General features: G+C 41.0%; 1 protein-coding gene across 6 annotated transcripts in view; it reads left to right on the top strand.

Moving 5' to 3' along the window:
* The window catches only part of tjp2a (tight junction protein 2a (zona occludens 2)), a 46,525-nt gene that overhangs the window by 17,674 nt on the left and 16,502 nt on the right, over nt 1-12,349 (top strand). For 4 of the 6 annotated variants that reach the window (XM_086187446.1, XM_086187443.1, XM_086187441.1 and 1 more), the window contains exons 2-3: nt 2,196-2,325; nt 8,282-8,335. In XM_086187446.1, coding sequence (XP_086043572.1) covers nt 2,320-2,325; nt 8,282-8,335 — 60 coding nt within the window. In that variant the 5' untranslated portion in view covers nt 2,196-2,319. Of the gene's footprint in view, nt 1-2,195; nt 2,326-4,445; nt 4,696-8,281; nt 8,336-12,349 lie in introns of those variants that run through there. The other 2 variants (XM_086187447.1, XM_086187445.1) reach the window with 1 other exon arrangement.

Here is a 12,349-nt window from a genome sequence, read left to right as displayed (position 1 = left end):
GTGGTTGTGACAGTGAGTGGGTTCATGAACAGACTGATGGAAACCAATTGAGAGCTATAAATGCAGCACCCAGACTAGTGTATATGATATTTTTAAAATTACTTTTTATGTTTCACCTTTATGGTAGCATTTGGAGGACAAAATAAAAGGTATACTCAGTTATTAAAGGTCCCATCGTTTAAACTTTCTTTTTTGCTTTTGTTTGATCGATGCAAGGGCATTTCCAGTGAAACCCTTCGTGATGCCTCAAGGGGCATCAGATCTGAGTGGTTTGTTGAATCACAGCACGACAGAGTAAGAAAGCAAAAATGAAACTGTGTGGTCTTGGTAAAATGCATAGCATGGTTACGCTAGGAATGCAGTGGTGAGTTGTGAAGAGAAAAACTTATCACTCATAACTATAGATGCTTGATTAGTGTATTAAAGTTGGGTTAAAACAATTTTTCTCCAAGACTGGTGAGCCTCACTTGTCTCAGCATTGAGGTTGGAAGATGAGAAAACACCACTCGGTGCCAAAATGAAAGTTTCTGTTAATTTCATAAAATACAATATTCATTTAAAAATCTGAGGATAAGGTGAGCGCTAACAGTGCAGTACGGTTGTCCAGAAATAAATAACTCCAGGTGAAGAAAGGCACACTAATACGGCACGTCTGAATCCTCCTGCATCTGTGTGTGTGTGTGTGTGTGTGTGTCATTGTGTCAGCCAGATCCTCGTTATCTTGACCTTACCTTGCCCATTAACGCCCTGCACCTGCATTTATATTTCCTGCCCTTCGGTTGACTGACCTTGTGCAGTGTTGCGAAATTACAAGTGGGGCAGGAATGGTATTTGTGCCCTATCACCATCGGCCGTGCACTGGGGTGTAAGAGAACACGCACACACCGGTCTGTGGATTAGTTGTGTTCATCCAACATAATTTCCCTCAGAATTAAGGTGTAAATATTAAATTTAACAGCACGCGCACGTTTGTGTGTGAGCTTAAAATCCCTCTCTCCAATATAGAAACTATGATATCATCCATCTTAACAGAACTCACTACAGAGTTGCAGACGATGAGATCAGAGCTGTAAAATGGTCTTCTACAGATCAGTCGACATGATAGCCGACTTTGTGTCTACCTTTTTTATGGGGAATGGAAAAAATACAATTTGGACAATTTTGATCAGCAAAACACAAAATAATCAAGACGTTGTACAACAACATCAGGCCGACCAGCGAAGGAAGAGCTAGACCGTGACTGGAGCCATGTCTGACTATTGGATCCAGAGCGTGTAATCTTGCGCACGGACTGTCCTACGTCAGACACATTTTCTGATTCGGTTTCCTCCACCGACGGTAGTGTGGTAGCTAACGGCATCCAACCCCCCCAGGAAGATGAGTGTAGGCCGTCTTCTGAAGTCTGATTAATTAAATGGGTGGTATTTAAGCTCATAGTCTGCCAGTTGTAAAAGTAAACAAAAATAAAAAGGACACGATACACTTTGGAACCACATTGGTGCAGCAACTCTTCTCACGCGCTTCATCGATCCCGGTGGATGATTTTTCAGAATATTTTAGAAGTTACTGAACATTACAACCAAACTAATTTCCTTAAAAGAATGGTTGATCAACAGACCGTTTGGTTTTTCTCTTACCGAACTCCTTTCTAGCCACTGTTTTGTAGTACCTTTGTTAATCAGCCATTCCATATGGTTTTGATTATCTACATTCATACATGCTAGTCAGCCCACCTGAAGAGAGAGTGAGCCCGGTTGTCGATTGTTGCTAGTTCTGCTAGCAATGCAGCAGCTTGGATTGAGTTTTCAGGAGTTTAAGCATCAATTCACAGGCAAATCTCCCAAGACCCGAAGCCGTAGATGTGACGCCCGATGCCACACGCGTGTTGCGTGTCTCAGGAATACCTTGAGGAAATGATTTCAAATTTGGAACAAATACCCACTTGGGCTCAAGGATGAACTGAAACGATTTTGCTGGTTAAGGATCTCAGGTAACCTTGAGGAATTTCTTCAAATTTGCCACTCCTCCTCTTAAGGATGAACTGAAAAGGTTTTTCACGCCACAGGTCAAGGTCACCTAACATGCACACGCTGCCGAGACACACAGCCATGACGCAGTACTTGTAGTTTTTTTAGCATGTGTAACACTCAAAGTAATGAAGATTTATGAACCTGGGAATCTCTCTGTGTTGCCAGGGACCAGCCGGGCTCCGACCAGACCAGCACTGCCCTTCTCAAGTCCAGCCGCAGGTTCTGCTGGTCCCGGGAAGCCCAGTACTTGTATCTTCGCCGCCTCTCCTCACGTAGCTACTCTGCTATTATGATGGTATGTCGTTACTGTGATTTTGAATGTTGCTGTTTACACTGCACGCTGTACAACGGTGACCCGAACCATGCGTTTGGGCGCAGAACCTAGAAATGCAATGTGTCTGCCCTGGTGCTTCACTAATCTTCAGTGCATTTAGAATTTGAGATTTGTGTTGTGGTGTCAGGTGGAGTGTTGTACATTCATGATGTATTTGCATTCGCACAGCTAGACGTCAATGATCTCAGGCAAAAAAACAAAACAAAAGCGCACAGGTTCTTCTGGCGTCAGAGGTTTTTCAGGGTTCAACGTGACGAGGATGATTGTATGTTTCTCTTGTGATTACAATTTTATGAACTTGATCTTATGAAACCCTTTCATAATCCCATCATCAGATAAGCTGGAGAACGCACGCATTCGTTTTTAGGTTGGTTTCCCCCCCCCCCCCCCCCCCACCCGAAATAGCCAGGAAGCTGTAAACAAGGTCTTTTCTCTCCTGACGCTCTACTTGAAAAATGTGAGGTTCAGTGAGTCAGTATTTCCCAGACTTCTCTGCTCTTGTCTGATACAACCGCACTTGAGCGGCCCCTCCTGCATCCAGGATGATGATTAGCCAGAGAGACATGCTGTGGCCCTGAAGTTTCATTGTTTTAATGATGGGCAACAAATTATTCAGGCTGGGGAAACTGCTGCTTTATAATAGGATGACCCAATTTAAATCCTGTTTTGCATACTTCAGTCACATGTGAAGTGTAGTGTTTTGTCTTAAGGATTTTCATAGAGTTTGGTTTTGTAAAATGTGAAGGCCCGTGTATGGCTTGCTGTAAACTAAAGTGAATAGCAGGCATTCAAAGGAAATGGTTCAGTAAAACGTTAAGAATTCTTTGGTCCATTGATGTTCTTATCTGATTTGTCTTGTGATGATAAAATAAGAGACAAGAACATGCTGGAATGGATTGTATTACACGTGCGCACGCACACACACACAAACACAAACACACACACATGCACACACACACAAAGCAGAAACAATAGGTTATTGTTCAACAGCTACACATGGTCCGGACCTTTGCTTTGGTTGCTCATGTATAACAGCTTTACATTGTTCACATAGTTCTACCCCCTCCCCTCATACCTCCATGTGCTTTTGTTTCAGGCTGGTTTTGTTTTTCTTAATAGTTTGGGCCTCATGCAAAAAAAAAAAAAAAGCAAAAAAGTTAAAGCAATAGCATTCATTTACATGTAGGACATGGTGCTTGCAACTTTTAGCATGTTGACCCAGCGCATGCACAATCCAAGTCCATACAAGAATGATTCTCCCAGTTTGGCATGAAAGAAAGAAGTTGACTGGCCTTGACACCCCCCCCCCCCCCCCACACACACACACACACACATATACACATGTTTGGATGACGCAAGTCAGATCTTATCAACAAACATTCTTGTGGCTGAATGGGAGGAAATCCCTCAGTTCTAAATAGCTTGTGTTTCTCCTGAAGAGTGGAGATAATGTTCATGTTTGTAGAATAACAAATAGTGTTTTATATATATATATATATATATATATATATATATATATATATATATATATATATATATATATATATATATAAATATATATATATAAATATATATATATATATATAAATATATATATATAAATATATATATATATATATATAAAATAATGATTTGATCTATTTTTGTGAAGTGTTAATTGTTTCGATTTGTTTGATTTTTGCCTAAAATAGCACTATCAAACATATTCAGCTAATGATAGATGTGAACGTCATGCCCAGACACCTGTTTAAGTCGTGGTTGTTAGGGCTGTGTGTGTGTTTTGTGGACCGTCTGGGAGCCTCGCAGCAGGCAACTCAAAAATCAATGCAAACGTAGGACGGAACCATTACAGCGGGGCTACAGGCTCAAGCCCCTCGATGTATGTCCATATATAGCAATCACTGTTTCGTCATTTCTGTTAATGACTTATATTTTTGTAACAACTATTGAGGTTGAAGGCATGCAGCCTCGAATGCGTTAGATATTGTCATTTTTCACGAATTTTTCCATTTTAGACGCCCCCCTTGCTCACATTTGGTATCATCCGACCCGAGCTGAGGGTACTCGGCGCTATTTTTTTTTTCCACTGAATGTTTAAAACTTATCGTTTATAGTTTTGTAAAATACAATATTGAAAGTGAGGAAGACGAGACCTTCTCGTCTCTTCAGCTTTGAAACAGCTGGTTTCTTTCAAATTTAAGGCGTAAACTGGACCGGAACCCCAATATAGTTTAGTTTTAATCTTCAGTTTGAGGCAGTTCAAAGTGCGTGATGCCAGTGAACGGAGGGGGGCCGCTCTCCCTGAGCAGATATGTTCCTCAGTACTTCAAAGTAAGTACACTAACTCGTCTGTATTCATACAGTACTTAACTAATTATCGGCAGTATAACCTTAATGGTGTTATTGTGGTATGTTTATTCTTTTTTGGGAGAAGTGGGTTTGCTAGCCAGGAGTTTCCGTGAATCCATGTTGAAGCCTGTTGCACCTGCCGTGGTAGCTAACGTCCGTCTGCGCCTCTCGTAAGTCAGGAAAAAAGACCAGTAGCACGTGTTTCAAACCGCTGTTTCGACCCATGAACTCGAGGAAATGCGTCGGTGCTTGAGTCGAACAGACTCGCTCCTTTTTATGTGTACAAAAGTCGTGTTTGTCTCTCCTGGCTGTCAAATAACTACTGTTGTTCACAATTTTAAACTCCAAATTAGCAGGATTGCATAACAATTTACATTATTAAGGATTTATACATCAAAACTTCTTGGTTAATTGTATTTTCTATTTTATTTTTTTGGGGATTGATTATACGTGACCTGATGGAGTTTGTGCATCTTGTGACTTCGGTTGTAATTACGCTATAGTACCGCTAGGGGGAGGACTTGTACAACACACAGGCTGTTAGACGGTTTGAGGTTGAAAGGAATCACAGCTGGAGGAGGGATGGAGATTTGGTCTTATTTATTGGCACTAGAGGCTTCTACAACAATCAGTGCTTTCAGCCCATCCCAACATCAGAAACTCTTCAAGGAAATTGTTTGACAGAAACAAAAAGAATATTGTGAAGTTATGAAATTTCCTCATGTGTCCCAACAGCCTTCTCAGATGTCAAAGATTATAGCGGGCTGTTTTATGTACCTTTAAACAGATTATTTAACTGGAGTTAAATCATTTCGATACTATTTTGATAAGATGAAGGGACTCCTCCATTCTACGGCCGAGCTGTGACCAGATAAAATATAATGCATATTTTCAGATCGTTTCATTTGATACATCAGTAAAGAAGTGTAGATGTTCTTCTTATTGTTGTAATTATTGTTATTACTGTCCACTATTATACTACTCTTGTACTTCTAATAATGATAATAGCACATCTGTTTTCATGTGTGTCCAGCAGATGTTTGGTCCCATGCAGTGAATTATTTCAAAATCTACTTCATTCATCTTGCCACTGGAGCTACTGTTTCACAACCAGAGAAATCAACTCATTTTGCTAACATGTTGAGTCTACCATCACATTAAAAACAGTCTGCTCCTCTAAAATCATTAGTATTTTACCTCACGTCCTGCAATGATGACCCAGTATTCCACCCTCTCTCCTCATTAGTGTTTTGTTATGTAATGACCCACACTCGGGAGACTACGACTTATCCAGCGACCCCGCCTGCACCCAACCATCACAATCATATCACATGGTACAGAAAGTCCGTGTGGTTAAACCACTTGAACTGTATTCTCAGGCGTTATTGTTGCCGTTTCCCATGGGCTGTTCTTTTTTAACCTTCCTGAGGCAAATAAACAAGAACAGGAGCCCTGTTTCTTTACTCAATTAACGCCTCTTCTCTTTATCAATAATTCTCATCTGCAGAACCCAAAACATGGTCCTGTCAAGAAGGGATATTCAAGGAAAACTATACATTTTAGTTTCCCTTAATTATTAGGGCCTGAGCCCAGAGGCACTGTGGGGCGAAGACCCTATTAAGTTTTTATCCCTATGATTCAAAATTGATGCATTTATGACGGACAATATTCACATTTTTCGGTCATGTAAGGGTGATGTTAAGCATCTTTTTCTGACATGAATAGGATAGCAGCCTTATATTGGATTAATTAAGTGTGATTTTTCTTTGCCCAGAGACCTATTAAAATGTCCACTGGAAAACTTACTTGGATCAGTTTTGAATTGACAGGGATTTTTGAATCTGGAATAGAATTCACTTTGAATTGAGTCATGTCTCCAAGAATCGCTTGAATCGTGAAGTTTTCACTCCTGTCAGAGTTGTTTTCATTGTTGTGTTTTGGGTGGTTTTGAATTCTCAGTTTGTGTATTTGATAAATGCTGTGGATAGAGAAAGAAATCGCAAGGGATAAATTTGGCCAGCTTTAGTTCTTAAAGGCTAACGAGAGTTCAAGAGGATATTTTTTAAAGGCAATTCCAAAGGAAACAAACAGTTGTTCTCTTTTCTCTGTAATGTATCGAGAGCGTTTGTCCTGCTTCATTGACACAGTCCTGTGTGCGGGCCATGATGAGTCGTGCCTGCTCTCACAAAGCCAGAGCGTGAGATGCCAGTGGCTCACAGATTTCACTTTACATTTCAGTTACCAAAAAGCCCAGCAGTTGCAATCCCACACATTGCTGTGCCGTCAACTCAAAATTGTGGACACGTTGGGTCTTTGTCTGTGAGGATGTGTGAACTCTCCAAAACTTTCAAGGGTGGATAAAACATCTTGCCATTAGAATTCAGATCCAAGATGTGTTGTTGTTTTTTTTATGTCTGTTGATTAACATGCAGAAGTTTAATCACCGTGTGTTGGAGTTGCTCGGCCTTTATGTTTACACTGCCTGCAGACGGTGGGATTTGTGCTGAATGTAGGCCAGCAGAATCCCGCTTACGTCAAAGGCAGGCAGGCAGATGCAGGGAGAGAGCAGCTGGTGGTTGTGCAGCTGTGGTCATGGAGGAGGCTGTGGCGCACATCAGTCCGCCAGAGCACCGCTGGCGGTGAACAGGGAAAGACGTGGATAGGAAGAGACGGAGAGCGGCAACGATGAAGACTGTCCTCAGCCTGCACAGGAAATGGGCCCATGCGGTCAAGACCATACGCATCCTGCAGGGACTTGTGAGTGTGATTCCGTTTGGACAGCTCACGTTTTATCCGCTCTATTGCCAGAGAGGCAGCGGGACCGGAATGGTTTAGTTTTATGTTTCTGATATGCATGAAGTTGAGTCAAGTTTAGATGATCCAGATGTGCAGGAAGGTGGCACCAATTAGAAGAAGAAGGCTTTTGGGATCAAAGGACAGATTTTTTTTTAAAACTATGAATTTCATTGCAACCTCTCATTGGCTCTGTAGTGTATTTTTATGCCTAAGATTTTTAAACTTTTAGCCGTTGTCACACTTTTTTGAATAGATGGGGGGATTGAAAAATTAACAGCCAACTCACTTGCTGGTTTAAACCTCTCAAATGCAAAGTTTTATTTGTTTTTCCCTGTTTTTATTGCTACTATGCTTGTTTGGGCTCTGATGTTTCTCATTTGTCTTGATACTCGACGCATCGAAAAACAGACAAGTTCTTTGCCAGCGGATCTAAACTTTGCTGCTGATTTTTCTCCATTTTGGTGGTTTATTGACTTGAAGTTAAAATGTTTTTTTGTCTGTTTGTTGGTACTTGGTTCATTAATTATTTTTAAAAATACTCTTGTTTTTTTTTAAGAATGCTGACCGTTCAGGTGTTAAAACAACAAGAGCCAGGAGTGGAACCTGTTGTAAGCAGCCCAACAGAGGACAGTCATTGTTCCTCTGAGGGCTCCCGGTTGTGTAACAACAGCAGAGGCTAATGAAGTGGCTTTGTCGTTACATCACGTAATACATTATTAATCTGTTCAGTGAAATGAAACCACCCATGGTAATCTTTCCTTTCTCCCCACAGAACCCGGTCATGGAGGAGACCGTGTGGGAGCAGTACACTGTGACCCTGCAGAGGGTGAGTCGATCCGTATTGCATCTCTGTATTCACATTTTTGCAGACAAGCAAGGCTGTTACCAACACAACCTTAGAGAGGGAAATTACATTTTTAGTTTGACTTATTGCAGTCAGCCAACAGGTAAGAGGGACATTCCCTTGTCCTTTAAATGAGTGCCAGAGGAAACTCATACAATCATTTAGACATTTGAATATACAAAGTATGCGATGAACTCCTTTCCTGGCTGATAAACAAATTAAATGAACAAGCTAAAGCTGAACGCTTAGAGACAGTTAGCAGAAAAACTCCCACACGTTTGTAAATAAACAAATGTATTAATACATGTGGCTCTGATGCCTTCTGTCAGGGCGCAAAAATGTTTTGCTTTTTTGTATTAAAGGGTATAAAACTTAACCGACACCAAATTGCACATTAAGAGCAAAGGATTTTTCTCAAGATTTGATGAGTGCTTGTGATTTTATCTGTGGTGTGTCCTGCCTATTGAGACTCACCCTGGTAGCAACTTTTCGGGCTGATGGACAATGTTGCATCAGTGGTGGAGTCTGTCACGAGAGAAATTAGTCTGATTTGCTAGTTAGCTGCAGCCAATTGGTTCTCAATAAGGACGTGTTTCCACTGGCTCACTTCGGCTTGTGTCAGGTGGGGTCGGGTCGGTTTGGCCCCGTTTCCACTGGCCCCGACACAGTACTAACCGTTACCATTTTGGTCCCTGCTCTGCTGGGGTTCCAAGCGAGCCAAGCCGGGACTAAAATGTGACATTAACACATAGCGGGGCACTGATTGGGTAACTTACTCATTTACGTCGTCTACTTCGTATCTACCAAGTGATCGACCAATATTCTGCCGAGGCTAAGATCAGTCTTTTATTCTTTTCTTGGGTGTTCTGTTTCGCCGCTTGAAGCCTTGCCTGTCTGTCCTCCCTGACTTTTAGTTTAAGCAAAAACCACAGACCGAGCAACAGGCATCACGCTACCTCCATGTCCTCCGTTGTTGTTGTTGTGTTGCACATAAATTACGCCGGGTGTCTCTCGCGCGTTGAGTCCACCCACACTGACGTGGTACCCAGTGCTGGTGGAAATGCACGCGTACCGAGCCGAACCAAGCCAAAGTGAACTAGTGGAAACGGGCTTTACGAGAAGTGGAGACGAGTAAAGCAGAAATTGAGGTTTATATTGAGTTTTCCATTTAATTTCTTTTGATAACCATGAGAACATTGGGGTCATTTGCAAGTTTTCATCAGACCCATGTTCAATCAGTAGCTGTACTGTTACAAACCCGGTGAGGAATTGAGAGATGTGAAAATGGTCCAACCAGGAGGTAGTTCCTCCAGTTTCCCTAGACCAACATCTGCCAGCTGCTGGCATGCTGGAACGTCTGTGCTGGTTTATGGTCAAGTGAGCCAATGCAGCCGCTGGACTTCATTGGAGCCGGTTCAGTGACATCAGTTTGGTTGGTCTTCACCAATGAACAACAATTTACAACTTAATTTCCTCAGGTGGACACAAACAGCCTGTTTTCAGCTTTTGGCATTGCCCCATAATTTCAATTTTGTACATTTAAAGTATTTACCTGGCGGTTTTTTTTTTTAGGTTTTTGTGCAAGTGAAAGCAAAAAATAATCTCAATTGAACTCAAATTAAAATCTTGTTTCTTTGTCTTGAAAATCTTCTTCAAGATCCTCATTTGGTGTAGTCCAATAAAAGTCAGTTATCAAATGTTAAATAGTTCCGATACACAGGCAGCAGAAAAAAATTCAGTCTGGAACTCAATCTTCTGATCGAAATCGTGGCAGTTTTCCACACTGACATGGATTAACAGCAGAGATAATAATATTAGTAAGAATCCTTGAATCTGTCAGATTTGTTGTATACTCCCTGTGAATACGGTAATTACACTGTTTAATATGCAAATGACTGTAGGAACCGAGCAAACCAGTTGAGCTTAGGTAATCATCACGATGAGCTCATTGTCTTTTGCTGCGGTTCACTTAAACCAGAAAAACAGACTTTGTGCGAGGGGGAAAAAAAGGTCCTCTGCTGCAGGCCTTTGACCCCCAACTCTCAACCCCACCCCAGCCAGCTGTCACACTCTGCTCCACACTTACACTTTTATTCGCTCATTTGTTTCCCTCCGTCTTTCTAAATGAGTTGCTGCTGCCACTCTGCCGTTGGGTTCTGCAAAACATCTTTTACCGTTTTTTTAAAATGCAACTTTGCATTGAAGAAACGTAACAGGCTTATACATTTTTCATTTCTTGTATATTCTCTCTTGTATATTCTAACACAAAGCAATGAGAGTGAAATAAGTAAAATCTGACACCATGCAATACTGTGGTGTAAATCTTAACCTTTTCATTCTGTTGATGCTATATTTTTTCCAGTACTGCATGTACTGTCGTTATAGAAATCCTGAACTAGTCAAACCCAGTCATGAGAGAGAAGGGGGCAGATGCGTCAACATCCTTATAAGGAAACTTATTTGGAGAGGAATGAAATATGTGGATAATTCATTAGTAAGATGGTGCTCTGCTTCATATTTGGGAGCTCTTGTTTTACCCAGGGAGCTGGCGTCCTGTCACTCTGTGAGACAGCAGTGCCGGGAAGAAGGAATAGAACAAAGTTACAACAACAACAGCAGTTTGTTGATGCCGTAAATGAAACATGAACTCCTCTCAAATCAAGATGCATCTTCCTCCCCTCTGTCTTCATTACAGTCAAAGCATGTGATTGCCACTGCTGATCAAAATGAGGAGTTGCTATCCCAAGGTAGTGTGATTTTGGAGTGACTCCCCTCAGTCTCTGGTCAGCACAACTACTCTCATCAGTCCCAACTGCTCAGTCACCTCTGCTTTCTGTTCTTTTGTAAGAGTCATGATCTTCACGAGGTAAACAACCTGCATTAATCTGTAATCAGAGCCTCAAAAGTAAAACTGTGACGTTCAAAGGAATTTTCCTTTACTTCATCATTTTGGTGCGAAGCCTAGCCCTAGAATAAATGGTTATTAAACAGCTATGAAAAGCACCTCAGCCTTGAAAGCCCTTAATATTGTTTTTATCTTAACAAAGAAGCCAAAGGTATGAATGTGTTGATGAATGGCAGAATGTTCTCCTCATGTTTTACTCATGCACAACTCAGTGTTCCCCAGCTTTGTGTGAACTAATACAATTAGCTTGGAAAGGGCAATGCCCCATTGTGCCACATTTAGCTAATTTTTATTGGATAAAAGGCAAACAAGCAAGCATGTTTTACCAGATTGAGCGTAGCAAAAGTGGACCTTCTAAATGTTCTTAAGACACACAAGGCCAACATTACATCAGACGAAACATCATAGTATAGATATAAGCAAATACAGCAGTTTGATAACAAAAACAAAGTCAAAATACACACCTGGGGCAAGCAAGCTGTATGAGACATCGGAGGGCAGGCGCACTCGAAGCATATTTTAATGAAAAGAAGGTGAGCTGGAGTTTTAGGGTGTTTTCACAAATGTAACTGAGGAGCTTTTTTTTTTTGTTTTCCTTCCGGAGCTGAAAAGATGCCGTGCGTGGTTTCAACATCCAACAGTAGCCCAGAATTGTAAACAAATGCCATGTATAGGCAAACTGTTTTTTTCTTGGGTCAGAAATTATGGACACATATAAAACATAAATATTCATTCATTCACTCCTCATATAGTGAGTTTAAAACACTTAGGCACAAAGCAGATCGTTTCCAATCTTCATAAATAACATAATTGGTGTGGCATGATGAAAAAAATGAATGCAAAAAAAAAACCCAACACAACATACATTAATAGATATGAAAAAACATCATGTTTGTTATTTTAGAATACCTTTGTCTGTTAATGATTTAACCCTAAGAAGTTTACTAGAGAATGTCAGATCATCCTGATATTTACATGTTTTTTATCAGTGAATATCCTTTTATCCTTTCCTATTTATACCCTTGTGTTTTTTCATTTTTGCCTGTTTGTCATTGCTCGGCCCACACTTCCACCCTCCCTCTGCCTCCAGT

This window comes from Aulostomus chinensis, chromosome 19 (assembly GCF_037954235.1).
Source record: "Aulostomus chinensis isolate RoL2024-O1b breed Wild chromosome 19, RoL_Achi_v1.0, whole genome shotgun sequence".
NCBI lineage: Eukaryota > Metazoa > Chordata > Actinopteri > Syngnathiformes > Aulostomidae > Aulostomus > Aulostomus chinensis.
The sequence above is the reverse complement of the archived record's forward strand: the minus strand, read 5'-3'. Positions and strand labels throughout refer to the sequence as shown.